The 27,621-nt window shown below is 29.1% G+C and overlaps 1 protein-coding gene across 7 annotated transcripts in view; it reads right to left on the reverse strand.

Annotated features, from left to right (window-relative positions):
- Window positions 1-27,621, reverse strand: part of Dg (Dystroglycan) — a 188,719-nt gene that overhangs the window by 13,805 nt on the left and 147,293 nt on the right. For 5 of the 7 annotated variants that reach the window (XM_065514223.1, XM_065514222.1, XM_065514225.1 and 2 more), the window contains 6 exons: window positions 21,810-22,240; window positions 5,966-6,247; window positions 5,769-5,891; window positions 2,472-2,704; window positions 2,355-2,409; window positions 614-1,555 (listed from right to left, as the gene is read on the reverse strand). In XM_065514223.1, the coding sequence (XP_065370295.1) occupies window positions 614-1,555; window positions 2,355-2,409; window positions 2,472-2,704; window positions 5,769-5,891; window positions 5,966-6,247; window positions 21,810-21,998 (1,824 nt within the window). In that variant the 5' untranslated portion in view covers window positions 21,999-22,240. Of the gene's footprint in view, window positions 1-613; window positions 1,556-2,354; window positions 2,410-2,471; window positions 2,705-5,768; window positions 5,892-5,965; window positions 6,248-21,809; window positions 22,241-27,426; window positions 27,522-27,621 lie in introns of those variants that run through there. The other 2 variants (XM_065514224.1, XM_065514229.1) reach the window with 2 other exon arrangements.

Here is a 27,621-nt window from a genome sequence, read left to right on the forward strand (position 1 = left end):
AACTGTTATGTGTTATTATAAACTGTTATACAAAGTGTTATAATGTGAAATTTGTGTATATTACACTCTATACATCAATGGAAAAAACAATTTTCGAAAAAAAGATAGACTTTAAAAAAGTATTTTATTAAGATTTGTACAAAATTAAAGGACAATTACTTAAGTTAGAAAAAAACACAAACTAATATATAAGAAATTATACACAGAAGATTGTTGTAGGTGAAATTAAGATAAATATTTTTGTAAAAGGCGAAAAAAGAAAGACAGATAAAAACACCAATTCTTTGAGAGGAGCAGGAATAAAAATAAGAAACAACACAAATAAATAGTTTAGGATTGGAGGAGTAGAGTAGTACGTAGTATGTAGAACATAATTTGACAACAAATATTTAGGAAAAAAAAATATGTATAACACAAATACGAAATAGGCAAAAAACAAGAAAACTGATTAATTATTTAATTAATTTTATTAAACAAAGAAATCAATGAAGAAGAAACAACAACGCTTTTTATGGGCGATTTAGTTTTGCGTTTTCTTTTTTATTATTTTTTTAATGTGGAATTATTAAGTTTTTGCTAAAGGATTTGCTTTATAAAACAAGACACACATTACCTTTTTCAAAACAGTTGACAACATGGTGGAGGAGGACGAAGACGACGACGACGATGGAATTGTTACAGACGCAGTGTTAGAAGAGGTTTCAGATTCAAGTGGTGTATTTGTGGTGGTGGTCGTAGTTGTATCGGTTAAAATTGCAGGTGTTAAATGTGAATTTGTGGTGATTTCAGTAACTGAATGATGTGGATCACTACTAAATGAGGAGTGATGAGAGTGACCTTGGGGTGTAGATGATGAGGATGACGATGACAATGAAAATAAATCTAAATGATTGTCTTTATGGCTGCTGCTGCTGCTGCTGGTCAAGCTAAATGGTGTAGTGCTGTCTGAAAAACTTTCTAAATTTTCTTGTTTATTTACCCCCGCCAATGTTACTAATGGCGAATTATTGCCCGTCAAGGTGTTTGTGATGGTAGAGGAGGGTGTCAAGGAGTCAAGGACCTCGGCCACATTAAAATCATTGTTATTATTATTGGTTAAGGCATCATCCGAGTCCAGTTCATTGGGATTCTCATAGACTGTATTTAAATTAAGATTATCTGTATTCTTAGCTGGGGTCTCTACCTCATCTAGGGGACTTAAAGGTTGCAAAACTTCCGCCAATAAATCGTCCTCTGGTTGGTCCACTACAATGTCTGGTATGTCTTCTAAATTCTTGGTATTTTCTATAGTTTTTGTTATAACCGATTCCAACTGGGAAACACTTTCCACAATTTCCTCATCTATGTTGCCCTTTTTGTTTAAAAGCAAAAGATTCGAATCCGTTTTCTCAACATCCTGATCGTCTTCTTCATTGTCATTGGGATCGGTTTGTTTTAAGGCCGTTATATCATCATTATTTCTCTTGTTATTGCCAATATTTTCAATTTCATTATGATGTATAATGTTGTCACTTTTATCATTTGTAACCTCTAACTTGTTTGATGTGATTTCAGACTATGTGTTTTTTTAATATTTTTAAACCAACATTTTATTGTTTTTGCCCAATATTTTTGTAACACAAATCAACAATTTAACAAAGTGTTTTTTGGTGATTTTTTTTATAATTTATACATATGATTGATGGTGAGTTTGGTTTGATTTTGAGTTTTTGTTCGACATATAAAATATATATATAAATATAGAACAAGTGATTTAAAATGTGCAAATTATTATGAATTATTGTAAAATGTTTAATGTTATGTTATGTTTTGTTACGTTGTTATGGTTAAATAAATAGTTAAAATTAAAAAAAAAACATAATAAACCAAATATACAAATTAGTAACAGAATTAAGAACCCAATTTTATTTTTATTTTGTTTTTTAAATATTTTTTGTTCAGATGTTAGAAAATTAAAGAAAATTGTTTTAAAAAAAACGAGAGAGAAAGTATGAAAGAAAAGAAAGAAACCACATAGTTTGTTTTTAATTCAATTAATACACAATAAAATATTTAACAAAGAGTTTATATAGATTTTTTCCCAAATTTGTTTTTTTTTTTTTTTTGTAATAAAATATGGTTAATAACAAATGAGTTAAATAAATACAAGTGCAAATTGTTTAGAAAATTTCAAAATTTCTTAAGTAAAATAACCAATCATCAATTTAAAACAAAATATTTTCATTTTTTTTCTTTGCAATTTTAAAACCCATTAACATTTAGATTTTTTATAAATTTTTTTTTACCATTTTAGTTAAAATAAAATAATAATAAAAGTAACCAGTGAATTTATAACAATTTAAATAAAAACTTACCGTTTCATCACCATGATGATGACGATGAGCATGTGTAGTGCTGGTGGTGGTATCGCTGTGGGAGTAAAACCAATGTTTAATTAATTGTAACTAAAATTTATCATAATAATAACTTACATATCGTCATTTTCGTCATCATAATCATAATAATCATCATCTTCATCATCATCACCGGAACCCTCAATTTGTCTGCGGTTACGCACTGATCTGGTTTTGTATTGTTTACGCCAGATAACCCACCAACCGAATTTCTCTCCTGTTATACTGTCTAAAGCACCATCCTTAACCTGTTGGCCAATTTGTTTGCTAATTGGTTCGGTGACTGTAAAATATGTAGAACCACAACCGATCTGAAAAATGTGTGGAAATAAGATTTATTTGAAAATTTAATTTTTTTGAAAAAAGTTTTAAAAAAAATAGTTTTTTGGTAAAAACTAAATTTAAAATTTTATTATTTTTTTTCTTCCAACATTTTTTACAATTTGTAAATCAGAACCAACACCAACAAAACTGATAATTTCCTAATAATCTGCTCATATTCTAATGATTTGCTGTTCGCCTCTTTATCGTAGAGAGTAGGCTAATAGTAGTCAAAGGGAGAAACGAATCCGGCATTATATAGGTTCTTGATGTTACACTAATATGCAATAAATAATTGGATTTTGTCTTTCCGTTTTTAACACATCGAAAAATTCATCTCAGACCCAGACAAATCCTTATGAAATTCTAAGATGATCTAGTTATGTATATCCGATCGTCTGTCTATTGCAAACACGAAAGGAGCTAGTTGGCTAAAATTTTCCACAAATACTCTCTGTGGTTAAGGTTTGTTTTGTATTGAAAATGGACATGATTTCACCTAGCCCGATACAATTGTCCCCCCGGAATACAGTTTGAGCAGTCATAAATATGTTGATTATGCTGAAATCCTGATAAAATTTGTACCAAATCTTATATACCCTTCACCAAATTACACCTAAAGTAAAAACTTTTAGGTAAACAAAATTTACAAATTTTTTTTAAAAATTTATTAATGAAAAAAATGTTATGACAAAAAAATGTGTTAGTGAAAAAGATTTTATGACAATTTTTTTTTCGTGAGAAAATATTCGGCTTAAGAAATATGTTTCCCGTTTTTGGCCTATTGTAGGACCAACTTACTATGGCGTTGCAAAGGTCTTTAAAATATCTATTATTAGATATCCATATTGTCTATATTAAAGACTTAGTCATCCAGATATACATAGATCAAAAATCGTTTCTGATCCATTGAGAAAATCAGCCATTTGTGGGGCGTTTTTCGCGATTTAAAATAGCAACCGAACCGGGTCTATAGCAGATATATTGATGTATGAATCGTGTAAATAAGTTATTTAGGGGCTACGGAAAGTTGATACAGACGGACAGACAGATATGGCTATATCGACTCCTCTATTTATAACGATCCAGAATATATATAGTTTGTGGGGTCGCAAATTACAAACGGAATGACACCCTTTATATAGCCTTGCCACTCATGGTGAAGTGTATAAAAAAGTCGATAGTTCGATAAGTCGACGTTTTGAAATCGAAATGTCGAATAGTCGACTTATTGTTTAACTATAGAACCCTAGTCCAGAATCTATGGATAATAAATCCGTTTTGTACTACACAGTTTAATTGTATTCCAATTGATGCATTATAAGATTCTAATCATAGATCTGGACTGCAGAACTCCAGATAACTCTATAGATTCTAGTAGACTTCGCATTATTTTATCTATCATTGCATATTCGGAAACTAGGTGGATTTTAGGCTAACATTTTGGAAACTTGGCACACAGCCAATGGAAAATCGGGTTATCACCGATTTCACAATATAATACAGGCAATCTACAGCTTTTGCTCATATAAATCCCCTGGTGGAATAATACCAACCGATTTTCTGAAGAATATCAGCCCGTCTTTCCTTATACTTAAAAATTTGAGGAGGATCCTTGCTGTCTGTAATATATCACCGCTGGGCAGATCGTCTTCAATCGCTTAAATTATCATACAAATGCAGTTCATTGGGATTCTCATATACACTTTAAGATTAATTAAGATTATCTGCATTTTTTTCGAAGTATCTACATCATCAAAGGGACATACGTGTTGCAAAATTTCTGATAGTGTGTCGTCCATAACAATATTTTTTATGTCTCTAAAATTTCTGAAATTTTCAATAGTTTTTGTTATAACAGATTCCAACGGGGCTACATTTACTATAATTGCTTTCTTGGACATAAGAAATAAGTATGGGGAATGGCTCACCTTCAAGAGAATATAATATATTCTAGGAGCTCCTAATAATATCAGAGTTGCAACGTGTATTACTAACACCACAGCTGTGGAATCCGAATATCTACCCCACTTTATGCTCCATAAAGATAGACAGCATACATGGTCTAAAGGAAGGGAGAACGTACCATGCTAAGGTTATGGACTTTTGACATATTTGACAGCATTTTGTTTTGCTGAAGACTCTAGAAAGGATAATTGATGTCTGTATTAGGCTTAACATGCCTCTAGCGATGATAGATCGAATAAACTCGCTTAAAATACAATGGTCCACTGCAATATCTGGTTTGTCATTTAAATTTTTGGTATTTTCTATTGGTTTGGTTATAACCTATTCCAACTGCAAAATATTTACTGAACTTTCTTGGTCATAGAGCATTTGTTCAATAATGTGTAACCGAGTACGCCAAAAGAAATCCGGGTATTGAACCTACAATCATGACATTTGTTGGAAATCGCCATTTACAGGCGAATAGAATTAGCCTAGGAAATTTTAATTTTATCAGAGTTCCATCACGGGCAGCAATACCAAGTACTAACAACACTGCTCTGGAATATGAATATTTATAGTCTACTGGTGGATGTTTACTGAAATTTTATTCTGTCATTTAAAGTCATTTAAATCAATGAGTTATTAAAGTCCTTACATGTACTTCTATACTAAAAATATAATGGCTTTAAGATAAGTTATTCTAGGCCTTAACATATGTTTTGCGTATCTCATTCTGAAAAATTAACTTGTTTGAGAAAAATCTCCACAACTCTCCTACTCAATGTTATATTTGTTTTAATTTTTTTTTTCATATACAGCCATTTCCTTTAAAAATTTTACAACAATTTCTAACAACTAAATGTTTTACAACCTTTTTATATTTGATTAATAACTTCCTTTTCAATTTATTTTACAAAAACCACTTAATTAAACATCCGTTTCTAAAACATTTAAAAAGGCAAACAGTTGGGCAGGCACCCTTGTGGAAAAAAACCAGGATATCTGCACATGTGTGCGTGCGTGTGCGTAATTCATAAAACAAAGGAGGTGTGATTTTTACAAAAAAAAAAAACAGAAAAGTATATAATTTTCATATAAACTTACAATAAAATTAACACGTCCCAATTTACGATTATTATTATGGCACTTATTGTTTCCTTTTTTCAATGATTCCTTTTGCATTTCAAACAATTCATGTTTTGTTACACTTTCCATGGTGATAAATTCCTGCAAAAAGCGGAAATATATTAAATAATTGAAACAGCTGTTTGGTTGATGACAATGGTTAGTTGGTTACATACCTTTGGTATGGCAAAGAATTGTGATAATTTCTCTAAAACTTTGGCCTTGCGACTGTCATTGAAATCGTGCCAATTGTAATTTTTCAATACAAGTGACAAAACAATTTCATTGTCATTATAACGACAGTGTGACAATTCCACAGCATAGGGGTCCTGTTCATCATGTTGGCTATGATGATGATGATTATGATGATTCAGTTGATGTGGTTGAAAACTACTACTGCTGCTGCCGCTATTATGATCAATTAATATGGGTTCATCCTTGGGTTCAAGTAAAGGAACCTAAAATTAAATAAACACATTTAGAAATTATTATTTTATTTCCATAGTTAAGTACCCTACCCCCCTACCAATCTCTTAGAAACATTTGATAAACTCATTAAAATGTTACAAAGTAAATTCCTCTTCAAAACATAATGAAATGATTAATGTTTCCCGTTTTTGGTAATTTATAATACAAACAACATATTTCTTTTGCTGTTTAATTGTTTGAATAATTGTACTTGAAACAGAAATACTTAATGAAACATAAAGTGTGCCTGTGCCTGCCTCCCGATTGGGGAAAATTTAATGTTTTAAAATTTAAAAATAAACATTAATGATGAAAATACCAGAAAAATGTTACTTTAATGTTTCCAAATTTGCTTTATATAGACAATATTTAAAAAATAAATAAAAACTACCCCTTTTTGCTATTTCAAGACTGTAGTAGTAAAATGATTAATAGTTTTTAATTGCTGTTGAAAAATAAATGTATCTATTCGTCGTATGTTTAGTTTTTTGAAACATCATCATCATCATTCTATTCATCCATCCTGCTCTTGGCTGGATGGCTGGCTGACTGGCACTCATATGGAACATGACATTTGCATAATGATTTTTATATGGAATTTCAAATAAAGTCACCTGCACTATATATTTTTCTTATCTGTGTGTTTTATCTATTCAAATTACATTACGAAAGTTTAAAAGAATTGAGACATTAAAGAGTTGTGAAATGTGAATTTTTCGGCATTTATTACACGAATATCATAAATGATAAAAATATCAAACAGAAATTTGGGACAATTGATGAAAGCTTTTTATTCCCTTGCAGGGTACTACCAGCTACCAGGGGCCAAAATTGAAGCTGATCATGTGACAAGCTTTCATATCATATAAATTGTAGAATACAATAAGTACTTTGATTTAATTTAATGTTTATTTGATTCTTTAAAATTTGTTTTAAAAAATGTTTCAATATTATGAATTTATTTTCTTCTTTTTAGAGTACTTTGAATATTTCGAATTTAAATTCGAATTTTCGAACATATCATCATCATGTTATTCTGAAACTCCATTGAAAATACTTTAAAATTCATGAACATTTTTTATTTTTTTCAATAATCTTTGAGTTCGAAATTGGAAAATCCAAGAAATTTGCCTCAAATCTAAATCATGATTTAGAGATTGTTTTTGCAGTTTTCAAAATTTTTCGAACATAGGTTCGAATTTAATTTCGAATTTTCCAACATTATATTGCATGACCAATAGATTATTTTAACAGCTTTAAAATTTTTTCGAACATAAATTCGAATTTTCGAATTTAATTTAAAGTTTATTTGCTTCTTTTTAGAGCATTTAAATATTTATTTTCTTCGTTTTGAGTACCTTATATATTTCGAATTTTAAACACATCATGACAAGTTTATATTATGAAACTTCATGAATATTTTTATTTGTTTTCCATAATTTCAAAATTGGTCTCAAACAAAACTATAATAATTTTTTGAAGAATCCACATGATTTAAAGATTTTAACTTTCAAAATTTTTCGAACATAAGTTCGAATTTTCGAACATTATATTGCTTGTCATGAGGCTTACAAAAATAATTTTTTGAAGAATCCACATGATTTAAAGATTATTTTAACTTTCAAAATTTTTCGAACATAAGTTCGAATTTTCGAATATTATATTGCATTAACATCAGTTCTAAGTGATCAAGAGATTATTTTAACAGCTTTAAACATTTTTCCAACATAAGATCGAATTCTCGAATTTAATTTCAGGTTTTCGAACATAATATTCTATTGTCATCAGGTTTGTGAAATTGACCTCAAACAAAACTTAAATAATTTTTTGAAGAATCCTCATGCTGATTTAGAGATTATTTTAGCAGCTTTCAATATTTTTCGAACATAAGTTAAAATTTAATTTCGAATTTTCAAACATTATATTGCATTGTCATTGTAACTGCTTTCGAAATTACAATGTTTCGCATGTAATTTCGAGTTTTCGAATTTTATATCGAATTTTCGAACATAATATTGTATTGGCATCAGGTCTATGAACTTGACCTCAAATAAAACTGAAATAATTTTTGGAAGAAGTTTTAAAAATGTTTGAAACATAAGTTCGAATTTAATTTCGAACATTATAATTCATTGTCATCAGACATGATTAAGAGACTATTTTAAGTGCTTCAACAACTTTTCGAATATAATTTCGAGTTTTCGAATTTTCGAACATAATATTGTATTGTCTATAGATTGAAGAATCCTTATCATTTAGAGATTATTTTAGCAGATTTCAAAATTTTTCGAACAAAGTTAGAATTTTCGAATTTAATTTCGAATTTTCGAATATTATATTGCATTAACATCAGGTCTAATTGATCAAGAGATAAAATTGTTAGAACATAAGTTCGAATTCTCAAATTTAATTTAGAATTTTCTAACATAATATTGTATTGTCATCAGGTTTATGAAATTGGCCTCAAATAAAACTAAAATAATTTTTTGAAGAATCCTCACGAACCCTAAATAAACAGCTTTAAATATTTTTCGAACATAAGTTCGAATTTTCGAATTTGATTTCGAATTTTCAAACATAATATTGCATTAACATCAGGTCTAGAGATTATTGTAATAGCTTTAAACTCTTTTGCGAACATAAATTAAAATTTTCGAATTTGATTTTGAAATTTCGAACATACTATTGAATTCTTACCAGATGTACATTAATGCCAAATGTCGTCAGCTGGTTCAAAATTCAGTACCAGGTGTACTTCTGCAATTTCGAATAAAATTTTTCCTTGTAAAAAGCTTACATTTCATTTGAAATTCTAATTACATTATTTTAAAGTTCTGCCCCAAACGTTCACATGTTTTCAAGTGAACGTTTGTATAACAACGTTTTGAATACTAAACTAACTGAATGTCCTTATTTTGTTTAGTTGCCATTATTACTGAATGTTTGTGAAAATTCCATGTACAACCCCATAAAATATTAACAGATTTATAGAGAATTGTGAATATTTTGAATAATTTACTAAGAATTTATGGCCTGTTGTGCATAATTTATGTTTAGATTTTAGCACAAAGTTAAACATCAGTAAATGAATTATAAATAAAATCTGCTAGAATTTATTACAAATTCAAGCACAAATGTTGCACATTTAAGGAATTTTATGAAATTGTAGTTTAAAATTGTTTGTTTAATTACTACACTTTTTTTGACGTTAAAAGGATCTCAACATAAGTGGTCGGCATAAAGACAACATGAAATCAATTTCCCTGAATAACTTACAAACTTGTATGATTTATCAATATTACGGGTATATGTATAACCACTCTAACTTGTTATTGTTTTAACTCTAATATAGACCTTTGTTGTCATAAATGTTTTCCTCAAAAGGCTATTGGGAAACAGCTTTAATATTGATCAAATTTCAAATTTGTTTTTTGTAGTTTCGAATTAATTTTGACCTGAGGGTTACTTCTTGTTTTCGTAATCAAAAATAATTCAAATATTTTTTAGCTTACGAATAAAAACTCACTCGAATTACATCACTATAAATTTCTGTACATTTTATTTAATTTTGAATAAGAAAATCCCAAAAATTTAAAAAAAAACTCGTATATTAATGCGAGAATTAGCCCCCAGGTATTTACAATGTAAAAACTATTATGGTAGGTCAAATTGCAAACCAAACTTTGTAGCTAAATATATAAACAATCAAATTAAGCACTTCCTCAACACAAAAAGGTCTAAAGTTCAATACCAAATTGAATACATTTTAGACACTTTAATTATAAATAAAAATAACTTAATTGACATTGACCATATAAAGAAAACCTAAATTAAGATTCATTTAGTAAATTACTAAATTACCAGGTCTTTACATATTTATCAAAATACCACAAAAATTCAGGCAAAAAAAGAAATAAAATTCAACATTATTACAAATAACCTTGATAATGAATAATTAAAACTTTTAAATAATATAAGTAGTTTTTGTTGAAAATAATTTTCAACGAAAATGTAAAATAATTCTGCCCTAAATGGCTGTAAAGGAAGTACCAAACAACTATTCGTGCATGTACAAACGAGTAAGTACAGATATAATTGCTTTTCTAATGGACATGTGTAATCAATATTAGAATTATATTTTTAAATAAAAAAAAAAACTCATTCATACGAGTACGTGTGTATGAGTAGGAGAATTCAAATTGAATGCCAATTTGAACACAAATTAAATAATTTAATAATTTAAGGGTATAACAACAGCCATATTTGTGCAAGACATCCGTCCCAGGTGGTCTCTATTTTTTTTTATTTTTTTTTTTTTTGTAAAATGTTTGATATTATCGTTTCTAAATAATTAAATAGGGAAAACTACATAAAAATTGATTACACAAATTTATTGTTTTATTTTTTATTGTATTACCACTATAGTTTAGTATTATAACAACAATAATTGCTAAAACATTATGACCTTTTACGAGGTTTATTTGACATGTATTCTTGGTATTATTTGAAAATTACAATTCTTCTCTCTCGTATTTAGAAGTTTTAGGCGCCTTTTCAATTATGCAAAATGTTAATTATTTTCCATTTTGTTTTTTTTTTTCTATTGCCTTGGCTGTCATAATTTATATGTTTTATTTTAAAATGTGAAATAAAAAAATTTTAATTATTTTTTTTTTAGTTTTTATGATTGGCATAATGCCTGATTTGTACATGAAATACTCGTAATATTTTTTGCAAATGAAAATGTTTTATTATTTATTATTGGCGCTCACTTGTTAGTGTTAGAAATTAAATATTTCATTAAAAATTATTAAAATTAACTCGGCATATCGGTTTATATGCATGTAATTATTATTGTGTAGGAGAAAAAATATTTGCAAACGATAAATATGACTCATAATTTAGAACCAAGGAACTGTATACTTAAGGCAGTACTTTGTAACATATGTATATGAATATACATAGAACGGAAACTCTCCTGTCAAAGACCTAACTCAGTTGTCAAAAACTTAAGTGGTGAGAATGTTTTTTGGTTTCTGCTCTATGTTTCTATTATGTTCGAAATTTCGAAATGAAATTCGAAAATTTTAACTTATGTTCGAAACATGTTTAAAGTTGTTGAAATAATCTCTAGATCATGCATTAACCTGTTGATAATGCAATTATAATGTTCGAATATTCGAAGTTATGTTCGAAAAATGTTTAAATCTGTTTAAATAATTTCTGGTTCACAACTCCTGACAATGCTATATTATGTTCGGAAATTCGAAATTAAAATTTTGAAAATTCGAACTCAAGTTCGAAAAATTTTTAAAGCTGTCAAACAAATCTCTAAATCATGAGGATTCTTAATAAAAAAATAGTATGTGTGTTTATTTGAGTTTTTTCTAGTTTCTATTATGTTCGAAATTTCGAAAATTTGATATTATTTTCGAAACATTTTTAAAGTTGTTGAAATAATCTCTAGATCATACATAAACCTGTTGACAATGTAATTATAATGTTCGAAAATTCGAAGTTATGTTCGAAAAATTTTTAAATCTGTTAAAATAATTTCTGAAGCACGCCTCATGACAATGCAATATTATGTTCGGAAATTCGAAACTAAATTCGAAAATTCGAACTTAAGTTCGAAAAATATTTTAAAGCTGTTTAAATAATTTCTGTATCACGACTCCTGACAATGCAATATTATGTTCGGAAATTCGAAATTAAATTTGAAAATTCGAACTTATGTTCGAAAAATTTTTAAAGCTGTCAAAAAATTTCCATATCATGAGGATTGTTAATAAAAAATAAATTAGTTTTATTTGAGGTAAATTTTTCCAATTTCGAACTTAGAGGTGAGATGTATTAGTAAAAAAAAAAACAAACACTCTATGTGTGTTTATTGAGTAAGTTTGAGTTTTTTCCAGTTTTTCTGTTTCTATTATGTTATGTTATGTTTCGAAATCAAATTCGAAAATTTTAACTTATGTTCGAAACATTTTTAATGTTGTTGAAATAATCTCTAGATCATGCATAAACCTGTTGATAATGCAATTATAATGTTCGAAAATTCGAAGTTATGCTCGAAACATTTTTAAAGCTGTTAAAGTAATTTCTGGATGATGCATCTTGATAATGCAATATATTTTTCGAAAATTCGAAATTAAATTCGAAAAATTTTTAAAGTTGTAAAAAAAAATCTCTAACTCATGAGGATTCTTAATAAAACAAATTTAATTTTATTTAAGGCCATTTCCATCTATTTTCCAATTTCGAACTTAAAATATTTGAAAAAAAAAATCAAAATGTTCATGAGTTTTAAATGTAGTTTCAGAATATATGTTTTTTATGATATATTCGAAAATTCGAATTCAAATTCGAAATATTTATTTAAGGAATGTTTATTTAAATCAGCTCCGACCAGCTAATGATGGTGATTTTCGTTTCTTATTTCATTAGTTTAATGAACTTCGTTGACATTCGTGTTGTTTACATGTAAATAACCGATTAAATTCACCGTAGTTTCAGAATATATGTTTTTTATGATATATTCGAAAATTCGAATTCAAATTCGAAATATTTCGTTTCTTATTTCATTAGTTTAATAAACTTCGTTGACATTCGTTTTGTTTACAAGTTCGCCGCCTGGGGGCTATAAGTGACGACCACTGAATTATAAAAGGACAGTTAGTTAAAATCCACTCTCTTAAGTATAAATAACCAGCAAATATATAAAATCTAAATGACAAACTTAATCAATTAAATCAATTAGAATGTACATATGAAACAAATATTGTCATACCACGTTAAAACCCAGGAAATCTAAATTAAAATACTTTAAACGAAATTATTTCCACTCTAATCAAAGAATATTTCATAATAACAAAAACAATTTATTTATTTGAAAACAAAACCGTTAAACAGCGTGAGACAAAACAATTGAATTCAATTAAAAATCATTTATTGTTGCTGTATATACATATAGTCTAAACAACTAACTAACTAATATTGAATTTAATAAATTAAAATAAAAATAAACAGCTGAAAAAAATGCACAAACATTAACATTCAACAAACTGTTGGAAGGATGGAGAACGACCCAACCAACAGACTTAAGCACAATTGTCTGCGAAAAAAAAAAAACAAAAAACATCAATAAAAAATCACGTTCTCCCGGTTCTGGTTGGCCACAAGATACAAATGTTTATTAAAAACAAATAATGATCATTAATATCATCATGATGATCGTCATCGTTGTCTTCATCAATGATGGCTGGCTGTATCATTGATGCAGCTAGAAAACAAAGCGTAAACAGTTTTTATGGAAACAAAACAAGACCAGCATGCTGCATGCACCACCACCAGTGGCATCATCATCAGCCACATGATTTTAAATGACTTTAAAAGGCAAACAACATGTGGAAAAGTCGGCAACAAACAAGGGAATAACAACAACAACAATAGTTGTGGAACAACAACAACTAAATATTATAACCGATCAAATTGTAGGGGAAATCAATGAATGATCGGGCATTGATAAATTTGTGAATTAAAACTCCAACTCCTACTCATTTTGTTATTGTTGAAAGCGTTAAAGATAGTAAATAGTAAAAGGAACACATAGAAAAGAGAATAGAGAAAAATCTCAGTTACATTGAAAACACATAAAATTTAATATATCACAGAGGATCAACAAAAGATGGGGGCTGCTGAGGGATCATTATAATTAAGCGTTTTAAACGAATGGTTTACACAGTACTCTCTCTGAATGCATAAAGTAGAGAATACAACCTAAATTGCGCTAAATTTTCAATTCGCTAAGTTGCGACAAGCAAATGCTCATTTCACGCTGCGTAATGGGGCAGGATCAAAATATTTTGTAAATAAATCTGGCATTTCTAACTGGCTAATCCGATTGGAATGAGATTTCAAATAGGCGTAGCAAAGGAGTATTCGAGTTTATTTTCATAGTGGATTTTTTGACTCGTCAGGTGCGGCGCTGTGGGGTCTCAAAGTAGGTCACCTCAGACTTGAAAAAATTCAAATCATTCATATTAATCTGTTAATAGGCCAGGACCAAATATGGAATTTATAGGCAAAATCGAAAATTTACATTTTGTTTGTTTTTTTTTTAATTGCGGGATTTGTTTTTCACCTTTACATTTAGTATTTGGTATGTTTTTTGTATAAATATCCGGTATTTTAGAAACACCGGAGACAAGTTTACTCCGAATTCCACTAAAATTAATTAGAAAATGTTATTTTCAATCACACGAAATTAAATTCAAAACAATATTTTGTACAAGTCCAAAAGTAGGTGACATTAAATTGGAAAATTGCAAAAAAATTTAATAGATTTTTAGTCAAAAATTTAAATCATATCTCCTGAAAAAATATGTTTACAAAAGTACAATATTTTTAATATTTTTTTAAAGTCATTACTATAGAAGTTATTCCAACATAGTAAATCACATGTTCTTCCAAATATAACCCATTTCATGTTCTAAACTCCTAAAGCACGGATTCAGAAACAATAGATGGCGTATCTCTTGAACGTGGTTTTTGTTTTTTATAACTTATATGTGATTTTGAAGGATACATATCTGTCATTTTTTATCCCTTAGTTATTGAACATTATAATGTAAACAACTAAGTTTTTTTGCTTCGAAAATTACGAATGTTGTGCCAAAAAAACGTCATATGCGGGAAGTTTTGCTTTACTTCTTTAATTTGAAATAAAGTGCAGTTGAAGCACATTGCTTACGATTGCTCACCAAAGCTTATGGTGATGTTTTCCATCGATTTCAACGTGCGAGAGATGGTTTGGTGGGTTCAGAAGTGGTGATTTTGACACGGAAGACAAAGATCGCCCTGGTCAGCCAAAAAAGTTTGAAGACCAAGAATGGTCTTAAAACCCATGAAGATTGTTGTAAACCTAACAAGAGCTGGCAAAATCATTGGAAGCTACTCAATCGGCTATTTCAAAACGTTTGAAAGCAACGAGATTCATCCAAAAGTATGGAAATTGGATACCATACGAATTGAAGCCGATAGACCTTGAAAAACGATTTTGCATGCCCGAAATGATATTTTAACGCTATAAAAGAAAATCATTTATGCATCGAATCATTAATTGCGAAGAAAAAATTGGATCCATTACGACAACCCGAAGCATATGAGATCGTGTATAAAGCTCGGCCAACCAGCCAAATCGACACCAAAGCCAAATATCCCTGGTGATAATGTAATTATCTGTATTTGGTGAGAGCAAAATGATCCTCTCTTTTATGAGCTGCTGAAATCTGGTCATAACATCACATGGAACCTGTTCAAAACTCACTATTTGTTTCACTCAATGTAGAGCGCTGTCTCTGAGATACACTTCACCTTAGAACAGAGTATCGGAAATTGGCTTGATTCGTTCTTGTCATCAAAAGATGGCTCGGAACCCATATGGGCAATTCCATATCATCGTACGTGACAATTGTACGCCTATAGAATGGAATAGATTTTGCAAAAATAAGAGTATCTGAAAAATAATTTGGTCTTTATGTTCCATTCAGAGGTTACTATATTTTAAAATAATAAAAAGTTCTTTCGAAATATTGTTGTCCAAAATATTGAGCGAAATAAGGGTATATCGTACGTGACATAAAACGGAACTCATTTTGAGGTACATGTAGAAATATGCGAAAATATTCGAATCGTGAGAGGCGTAATGTTTTCTTTTAATTTCTTACACTAAACAAAATATTTTTCCTTTACAATCCGTCATATTTAAATAAAAACAATCTTTGGATGATTTTATAAAAAATAAAATTTAATATCGTACGTGACAGATTTTTCTCTTATAATAAAACAATATATATGCTGTAAATATATGTATACAAAAACTAAAAAAGTGAATAGAAAATATACATTCGGTTTCAATAAACAATTTGACAATAACAAAAAAACAATCAGAGTCAAATTCATTTCATACTACAAGCTAATTGGGATCCTAGTTTTCGCCGCAATTTTAGCCTAAAACATTAAAAAATTCAATATAATCAATTTAAACTATTATTTCTGTCTTTAAAATGTTGTAATATGATCTAAATACTTTCATATAGTAACATTTTATTATATTCTTCTATTCAAATCATCTTGAAAAAAAGTTGAAAAAAGTCGTGGTAGCGAATTGCCCATATGTTGCAAGAATGATGGAAAGTGGTCATAGCCAACAATGGCCAATTTCAAATTTATATTGTACAAATGTTTCAAAAGCTAAAAATTTTACAAAAAAAAATTCTGCAATTTTTAGTCATTGAAAATCTAAAATTCAAATTTTTGGGATTTCTTAAAATTGTATTCTGGGGATATGTTTTACATTTTATTAATTTACTATTTAGAATTATAAAGTATTATTTAAATTAAAATCAAATCATACTATTTGTGGAAACATTTTTCTATGTACATACTTATATATCAGATTATATGTCCGCCATTACTAAGCTACTAATAAGTAATGCAGATGATAAGTAGTAGTCATTGAAAAGTAAGTATTTCAGTAATTGCAAGTCATTACCAAGTGTTTGCTGTGTACTTTCGCATAAAACGAATGATGTGTATTTGGATTTGAGGAAAAATTAAATCATTTAATAAACTTTTAAAGCTATTTTGTAATAGATTTGAATTCAAGAAAATGTAAGAAATTAATTCTATAAAGAATGAATTCACAAAGAAATGAATTCAATACATTTGAAGTACAAAGAAATTAAGCCTAAGAATTAATTCATAATGAATTCATTAAAGGAATGGTGAAGAGATCGAATTTATTTAGATTTCGAAAATGGAATTAAGAATTAATTCTTTTGAAATTTTGATGGAAACCTCAATTTGTTGCCAAACTTTATTTGCATTTTTATAGTTTTGTTTTTTTTTTAATCAAATTAAAAAAAGTATTAAATTTCGGAAAACAACATAACTACCAGCTACCGGATTGATCAGCACTATTGTTGATTAGATGGAAATTATTAAGATTTCTGTTTAATTAGAGCAAAGTGAAAAAGTAGTGCATGACGGAAACCGTCAGATTTAGACAGCAACTCTTGGGGGAATTCTAAAAGTTAAAAATCATATAGATATACATACATATGTACATATATACATTGTTAGTAAAGTAAACATACATACATATTCATATTAATGCATATATGTATGTATGTAAAAATACAAGGAATAATATCCAACCTACAACAACAAAGAAGTGTATTGTTTATATAAAAACAACAAAAACAACAACACAACCAAAACAACCTAAATACATTTGTTCCCTAAGTAACCCCGAATAATCGTATCTGTTCTGTTACTTACAACAACTAAATGCATCCGAATGAACAAGATATCTCTTATGCAGTTAAACAAATATGTGGATGCAACCAACAAGATGCACGTTTGTTTGCCTGTATCTGACTTTTTAGTTTTGATTTCTCTTTTCTCTGGGCTGGTTGATGGTTTTGTTTTCATTTCTCTAGATTGGTGATTGTGTGTGTGTGTGTTTTTCAAGAAAAGTCAACACAAGGTGCATTTTGAGGAAAGTCTTTGGGAAGATTGTGGTAAATTGCGGTAAAATAGTTATAAAATCCTACAACAACAACTACTCAACTACATCATCATCTTTAGCAGGCATAACGACCCTTTTTTTTGGTATATTTAGTACAAAAATTGTTTTATTATTATTTTTCTTCATCATGTTGCGTGAATTTAGATGATTGATGATGCGTGCTGCTTGTTGTTCTTATTTTTTTTTTTTAGAATTTGTTTTTTTTTTCTAACAAAATCATTTACTTCATCATGTCATGAATGCATTCTAAGGAAAATAAATGAGAAATATAAGAAGAAGGCACATGATGATTTTTACTACAAATTAAATGGCTTTTTGTTGCAGCTTTAAATACGAGGCATACATGATGATGATGAGCAGCATGATGAACAACAAACGAATTATGTGGAGCAGCAGAAGCCTGCCTACATTGTTAATCAGCTTGATCGAAACATTAATGATAATTAACCCTCTAAGGGCTAAAAAAATATATTTAAATCTAAAAACTTGCACAAAAAATAAAAAATTTAGAACAAAATTTCTTTGAGAGTTCTTATTGAATCCAAGGAAGATTTTTAATCTCTCCACACAGAAGATTGTGAGCTACATTGGTGAACTTAAGCGTAACTCTAGGTCATAATACCTAGGATCTCTTTAATCTAAAGCAGTGGTCGGCACTCATATCCACCAGCAGCGAAATGTGATCGGTTATTTACCGCTAAATAACAATAATGTCAACGAAGAGCATAAAAATGATCACAACCACTAAGCAGGTTTAAAAATAACAGCGCATGTAATTATAATCCATGTGCTCTTTAAGCCGACCACTGATCTTAACTAACAGAACATAAAATTTTCATTGCAAATACATTTCTAGAAGTAGCAAATATGCATTTATGGAAAGTATTTTCAGAGTTTAATTAAAATAAGCCTAAATCTCCTTTAAAGGTTAAAACAATCATCACGATCATGTACAAATAATGAATGACTAAAAACAAATTCTTGAGAAAAAACAAACGCACAAGTATTCCATACTAAACCGAAGAAGAAAACCGAAAGCGAACTAAAACAAAAAAATAAAATGCTGTATCTTTTGCGGTATGCTGTAATAAAAGATAAAACAATTCTTTATTACTTTAAAAAAAAAAGATAAGCTTAGGAAGAATTCTACACACAAAAAAAAGAAGCAAACAAAAGAGAAATTGTTTAAAAAATAAACACAATACCAGATTAAAGATCATTGGCGGGATAGTTTCATCATGACAAAAAATAAAAATAAAGAAAAACAAAGGTAAACTGTGGATATTCTTAATCAAGTGTTAAACAAAAATTAAAGAAAATCATAAGATTTCTAAGAATTTTAATAGTGAGGAAAGTTGTAGATAAAAAGGTTTGAATTAAAAGCCTTAAGGCTAGGAAAGAAATTTATTCAAAATTTGTAAAAATTTTATGAATTTAAAAGAGGAAAACCAAGACAGAAGATTGAAGAATACAGATTGATTGATTTAGGTGGTAACTTAAATTCTTAAATGCTGTTTAGTAAGTGATGTAAGTACGACAAACGAATTTTTAATTAAATGTTCCAAAATCAGCTGAACTAAGACTACCAGACTGCATTTTGGAAGTTAAATTTGAATGAGGAAATTTTGGGACATCACATCTTAAATTCATCAATGTTTTCACTGAAATTAAAAGCGATAGATATAGCGATCTCTGCAGCAAAATGTCTGTCATTTGTGAGGTAGATTGAAAAAAAAAAATGAACGAATCGTAGTGCAGGACATGGGCTTTAAGAAAATTAAATTGTTGACAACCTGTTAGAATACAAGATGAGGTACAGGGTGTCGATTGTGGCAAAATCATTAAAAAAGTGGGATTGACAACAGATAACGCATCTTTTGAACACGGTTTTTCTTTTCAATAACTTCAATGTCATTTTGAAGGGTACATATCTGTCAATAATTCCCATTGAACATAGTTAAACAAATATAGTGTAAACAACAAAGTTTTTTTTTTGGATTCGAAAATGTCAAATTTTGTACCAAAATACGTCATATGCGGGAAGTTTTGCTTTACTTCTTTAATTTGAAAAAAGTGCCACTAAAGCCCACCGATTGCTCACCGAAACTTATAGTGAATATGCCCCCTTGGTTTCAATGTGCGAGAGATGGTTTGTGCTATTCAGAAGTGGTGATTTTGACACGAAAGACAAATATCGCCCAGACCAGCCAAAAAAGTTTGAAGCCCAAGAATTGGAGGCATTACTCCATGCAAATGGTTGTAAAACTCAACAAGAGCTTGCAAAATCATTGGGAGCTACTCAAGCAGCAATTTCAATACGTTTGCGAGCAACAGGATTCATTCAAAAGCAGGAAAATTGGGTTCGTATGGTACCCAATTTCCCTGTCAATAGACCTTGAAAGATGCTTGAACGCTATAAAAGAAAACCATTTCTGCACCGATTCATTACCTGCTATTTTTGTACCAACGAATCGTCATATGCGGGACGGGCTTCAAAGAGCGAGAGATGGTTTGTTCCGTTCAGAAGTGGTGATTAGATCGCTCAGGCCAGGCAACAAAGTTTGAATACCAAGAATTGGAGGCATTACTCCATGAAGATTGTTGTAAAACTCAACAAGAGCTTGGAAAATCATTGGGAGCTACTCAAGCAGCAATTTCAAAACGTTTGCGAGCAGCAGGATTCATTCAAAAGCTAAAGGGAAATTGGAAATGAGAAGGCCGAGAGACCTTGAAAGAGTTTGTATGTCTGAAATGCTGCTTGAACGCTATAAAAAAATCATTTTTGCACAGAATCATTACTTGCGATGAAAAATGGATAAAAAATCGTATGTGAAGCCAGGCCAGACGACACCAAAGCCAAATATTCATGGCTAAACTATTTAGTGAGAAGTAGTTGGGATGTTTTGTCTCACCCTCCTTATGGTTCAGCTCTTGCCACGTCCGACTACTATTTGTAACCCGAAGTGTAAGATGAGAAGCCCGACCAACCAGTCGAATCGACACCAAAGCCAAATATTCATGGCGCTAAGGTAATGCTCAGTTATTTGGTGGAAGCAAATGGTCCTATCTATTATGATCTGCTGAAATCTGACAAAACCATTCGTTTGAAGCGAGCATTTGCAGAAAAACCCCCACAATATGCGGCCAGACATAAAACCGTAATATTCCGTCATGACATCGCTCGGCCACATGTTGCAATACCTATTAAAATCTATTTAGAACGAAGTAGTTGGGAAGTTTTGTCACACCCGCCTTATAGTCCAGGTCTTAACCCGTCCGAGTACTATTTGTTTCGATCATTGCAGAACGCTCTCTCAGGTATACGCTTCACTTCAGAACAGATTCTTCGCAATTGGTTTGATTCGTTCTTGGCCTCCAAAGATGAGAAATTTTTTTGGCTCAGATCCAAACTAACAATGGCCAATACTTTAAATAAATTTATATTGTACAAGTGTTTCAAAATAAAAGCTAAAACTTTAAAAAAATCCTGCATTTTTAAGGCATACACCCAATAGATGGACATTGTAATAACCAAATCAGAAGATGCTCGTTTGTGTCAGTTACATGACCTGTCACCGAGCTACCTTGCTACCTTTTATATTAAGTGTTAGAACTGAAACCGATTCCTTCCCCCGACAAATCAATCAAGGGTCTTTTCAATCAAAGCTTCTATACTAGAAGCTTAAATTGTAATATGATACTCCCTGAATCCAAAATTTCCAGTTAAATATCTATCATTTATCTATATATATAATGTCCTATGACTTTTGTTTATTGCTCCCCGAAAACCTTGAAAGTAGAAACAGTGCATGCCTGTAATACTACTCTCCCTTCAAATCCTAATTATGATCATAGAGAAGAGAGTTTATCAAACAGGCTTCTACACTAGTTTCATTATAAATATTTTATTTTCGAAAAAAAAAACACCCTTAAATACAAAATTATTAAATTTCACTCACCTGTGAATCATTGAAATTAAAATCTCTTTCAGCATTGCTGCTGCCAGAATGTAGAACCACTAGTAAACTCAATAGCACTAAAGGAAATGTGCAACACCAGTAACGCCTCGTCGTCGTCGTTGCTGTCGTTTTCGTTGCCGCCTTCTGTGACGTCTTCTTATGCAAATGTGTTAAAAATTTTGGCAACATCTTGAAGATGTTTTTGTTTTATTTTGTCTTCTTACTTTTTATTTGAATTTTTCTATGACTTTTGCTTAAAAAACTAATTGTTTTCGTTCGTAAAAAATGCAAATTTTTTTTTTATATTTTTTTTCTCAAATTAATTTTCAATTCGTAATTTTGTTAATGCAGCTACTGCTACTACAACGGCTGGCTAATACGTTGCTGAACGATGATTAAATTATTATACATAAATTCCAAAGTTACTTCATCTGTAAAGACACAAGTTGAAAAACAAATATATTTAAAAAAAACTTGTTACAAAACGAGTTAATTTAGAAAAAAAAAACAAAGCAACGTAAAACTAAAAATAAGAAAAATAGTAAAAAAATATAATTAACAAAAATTATGAATTTTAAATACAAGTTGTAATAAATAATAAGACAGATTTCATTTGTAAGAAACCTCAAGAAAATGTAAAATGTCAAAAATGTTTAAATTTTTGTCACACTCAAATTAAATGGCGTCTTTTAATTAGATTTTAAAAGAATGATAAACGCCTCTAGTTTGTGTATCACTATAATTAGTTGTTACAAATTTGTAGGTTTTTTTTGGAATAAATTTCTTATCTCAAGAAAGTTTGAAGAAGGTTTTTTTGTACAAACTATTTTTATCTAAACTTTAGGGTTTTAATTTTAAAGCTTATCTAAGCTATTCATTCTGTTTTGCTGTAATATGGGTCAATGTTTTTTAAATATTTATTTAATACATTTTTGGTAAATTAATAATTTTATTTTATTCTTTGTTTTTTATTTTTAACATGCATGATTTTTATAAAGAAACTAGCTATCTGCCCCGGCTTCGCTCGGTAGCTATTTACTAATGATTTGTATTCTCACACAAAGTTTGAAGACTCCCACTATAATAGTTCTCCAGATATGCAATAATAAATTTTTACTTCGTGTGGGAGGTGCCACGCCCATTGTATCTATATATGTCAATTTTGAATCTAAACCATCCAGTTACCCACTCAAACAATCCCAGCAGTTAAGGAGGAGTTCAGTTACTAACACACGTACAGAAGAATTATATATATAAAGAAGATGAATTTGATTGGTTTGAAATTTCCAGTTTTCTTAAATTTCGAAAACTCCGTTGGTTTTTAAAATGCCTGTCATTTGAAACTCATATTGTCTATATACATGACGTAGTAATCAATATAGATTCTAATTTTTAAATTAAAAATTTCAAAAATCTGTACAAATTTTATATGTAATTCATATTTATCCCTTTAACCTGAAGTCGAATTTTATTGATTCAAAAAATATTGTAAACGTTTTTAAATTGAATTCAACAAGTAAGAGATCTATATTCGGCTCTGCCGAATCTTATATACCCTTCACCAAATTATACTTCAAAATACAAATTTTAAATATTTTTAGGTAAACAAAATTTTTTTTTATTTCCAAAGTTATTTTTTTAATTTTTTTATTTTTTAAATTTTAAAATTTTGTTTTGTGTTTTTTAAATTTTTTTTTGGTGAAAAAAAAAATTCGGGTTAAAAAATATTTTTTCCGATTTTGACCCATTGTAGGTCAAACTTACTATGGTCTTATATACGTCGTTGCAAAGGTCTTTGAAACATCTATCATTAGATATCCATATTGTCTATATTAATGACTTAGTAATCCAGATATAGGTAAAAAATTGGTAAAAAATCGAGGTTGTCCTGGTTTTTTCCTCATATCTCAGCCATTTGTGGACCGATTTTGCTGATTTTAAATAGGAAACTTGTCGAAAGCATGTCTGACAGAATTATTGAAGATTTGGATCACGAATATTTCCAAAAAATTGATATCAGAAAATTGATTTCAACAGACGGACATGGCTTAATTGACTCCGCTATCTATAGGGATCCAGAATATATATACTTTATAGGGTCAGAAAATTATATTGTGGAAATTATAAACCGAATGACAAACTTATATATAACCTTCTCATGAAATAATTTTTCTGATTTTCATCCATTGTCGGTCCGAATTTCTATGGCGTTATATACTCCGTTGGTTTTTAAAATGTCTATCATTTGATATCCATATTGTCTATATATGTACATGTATATGTAGGTCAAAATTAGCAACTGAACCAAGACTATACCAGGTATAATGATATATTAGTCATGTTTGTAAGTTATTATACAAAAAACTCGCTGTTTCAATTATGGGGTTAAAGGTTAAATGTTTTAATAATTTAAATGTCTAATAAAAATTCAACGAAATATGAATTACACTAGCATACAAAAGTAAGCTTACAGATCTCAGAGGGGAAGAATCAATATATCCCGCCATTTTAAACTCACTGATCCGATTGACATGTATTCGAGTTTATTTCTTGACGACGGAAGTCGTGAACTTCTCAAAGAAGTTCACCTCAGACATGGATAATTTTAAAACACCTGCATTTTTTATGGTTTGTGTATAATAAAGGATTTATGAGTGTATAACTTAAAAATGCTGGATTTACAAAATAGATGGAATATCTTTTGTATGCGGTTTTTGAGTTCAATAACTTATATGTCAATTTGAAGGATACATATCTGTCAAAAAAGTTTGACGACCAAGAATTGAAGGCATTTCTCCGTGAAGATTGTGGCACCGAATCATTACTTGTGATGAAAAATGAATCCATTACGACCAACCAGCCAAATCGACATAAATGCCATTGATATTTGGAATTGGATTCGACGCTAAGATAATATTCCGGTTTTGGTGCGAGCAAAAGGATCCTATCTATTATAAGCTGCTGAACTCTGACCAGACCATCATATTGAATCTGTACCGAACGCAACTGATTCGTTTGAATAGAGCAGTGGCCGAAAACTTCCCACAATATGCGGCCAGACATGAAACCGTAATATTTCATCATGCTCGGCCACATGTTGCAATACCTGTTAAAAACTATTTAGACTACTAATTGTTTCGATCAATATAGAATACTGTCTCTGGGATACGCTTCACTTTGGAAAAGATTATCCGAAATTGGCTTGATTCGTTGTTGGCCTCAAATGATGAGCAGTTCTTTGGCTCGGAATCCATATGTTGCCAAAAATATTGGCAACATTGTTATAGCTAACAATGGCCAATATTTGGAATAAATTTATATTGTACAAAAGTTTCAAAATAAAAGCAAAACATTTTTAAAAATCTCGCATTTTTAAGTCATACACCAATATAATTTCTCTCTCACCAAATCATTAAAAAGCCACAAAATCTAATAAAAGTCATACTAGAAATCCGTTCATAACTGTTATTTTTAGTGATTTATTGTTTGTCACAAAATATAAATTACAATTTGGGTATTTTGATTATGTGGATGAGTTATTTTCGGTCTCTGTAGAAAATTAAAAGAATAATTTTAATTTATTTTAAATTTTTTGATCATGGGATTGAGTAAATTCTCTCCTAGTTAGACAAAATTCATATCTAAGAATGTCTAAATCCCAGAAAGGTAAAACCGTGCATCGAAATTAAAATTTAACTGGACAAAATCGTTTGGGGGATATTTTATATGGATTTGAAACCTCAGAACTTTTGCACGTAAAATAAATATGTTTTATTTTAACATTATTTTCACAAATTTAATTAAAATAGAGCATAAATGAGCACTTAAAAATTTTGTTGCAATTTGACTTGAATGCAAATGTAATTATGTTTTAAGCTTGAAAAATTAAATATTTTTCAAACAAAAAAACATATGGCTTGAATTTATAAAATAGAAATAAAGTGTTATACAACTGTAATTCAATTGCTTGACTATTATTAAAGGCTTGAATTACACTTGCTTTCAACTTGAATTCAAGTATGTAAGTTATTTGTGGGCTACGGATAGTTGATTTCAATATACGGATGGACATGGCTCTTCAAACTTTCGGAAAAAAATATTTAAAAAAATAAAAAAAATTTTAATATTTATTTCCGAAATCAAAAACCTTTTTGACTTTTTTTCAAAATGGGTCTTAAAGGAAAGCTTGAATATTTTCCTTAAAGACCTATTTGGTCGCTTAGGGGGATGCGAATTCGATATCTGTCAAAATAAATGTTTTGTAACTCAAAACATAAAATTTTTTACTTTTTTTGCAAAATCAAAAGAAAGCTTAATTGTTCAAAAGAAAGCTTAATTCCATTCCTTTAAGAGAGTTTTAGTCACTTAGTGGGATGCGAGTGGGATATCTATCAAAATAAATATTTTATAATTTTTGATTTTTTTTTAGCAAAATATAACTTTGAATTGAAGTAAAAATGCTTATTGATATCGGCTACAAACTAATTTTGTGGTCTAGTGTAAATGATATTTTTGTCGGTTAGTGTAATGCCAAATAATATTTAGCACATAGAAAAACATAGAGCGGAAACTAGAAACAAAACTCAAACAAAATAATTACTCAAAATAATCACACACACGAGTGTTGTTTTTGTTTTCACATAGTTTTTTCTACTAATACATTCTCACCACTTAGGTTTTTGACAACTGAGTTAGGTCTTTGACAGGACAGTTTCCGCTCTATGTCTATTTAGCATTCGAAATTAACAAAATTGAAAAAAATTAATTGATATTTTTGTTTACCAAATTTCTGGATAAATTGTGAACATTTTAACCCATTTAGAGCGGATGGTAAGCGATGTGTCCACTTTTCACAAGTCAATTATTTAATATATTAAACTGTTGCAACACATTAATATTGTCAGCTGACTATTGTCAAAATGAGAACTTTAAATAACGAGTTCCGTTTATTCACTGAATTTCAAATAAATTGTTGCACAAAATTTCGACTATTTCTTATTAAATTTAAAGCACTTCAAAGATTTCAAATAAAATTTTAAATCATCATAATTTAAAAAACTTTTTAATAAAAAAATTTAATATATTCTTAAATCGTTTATCGATATTTTAAGAACACTTGTATTTATTTTTTAAATGGTTCACAAGCAGTTTTCGGTGGAAATTGTAAAAAATTTAAATAAAAATTTACAATTTAGCTCTTCTTAAATAGAAGCAATATATGAATAGAAGAATGATAGGTAATTTATTTATCACAAGTATTATTTTATCCTTTTCAAATAGTTTTTAAGATAATTTTCCCACATTTCCATACAATTAAAAACTTGTTTTTTTAATTACATTTTTCTATATTATATTCAACTTTAAATTTTAATTATTTTTTCATATTATTATCATTTGCACAAACACATTTAATTAAAAACCAATGTAATGCTTTTTGCTGTTATAAACGTTTAGTTAAATATTTATTTCAGTTTTTAATTTATTTAACTTAATAAAAAGTTTGAAATTTTGTGGTTTTTTTATTCATTATTTATTTAAACTGTTTCAACTTTTGTAGTTGTTATTAAAACTGTTACATTTTTTATTAATTTTTCATTTAATTTAAAAATTAACTCACTTTAAGCCACCATTATATTTTCACTTAATAAATTTTTATTAAAAAAATTTAATTAAAAAATCCTTTAATTATTGATTTTAATTTATAAAATATTTCACCACAACCGTTTATCGTTATGAGTTGTGTTCATGGTTTGATTTTTTTTTTAAATCTGAGCATTTGTGAAACGGAAATATATTATTTTTACGATTATTT

Source organism: Calliphora vicina, chromosome 5 (genome assembly GCF_958450345.1).
Source record: "Calliphora vicina chromosome 5, idCalVici1.1, whole genome shotgun sequence".
In the NCBI taxonomy this organism is placed as follows: Eukaryota; Metazoa; Arthropoda; class Insecta; order Diptera; family Calliphoridae; genus Calliphora; species Calliphora vicina.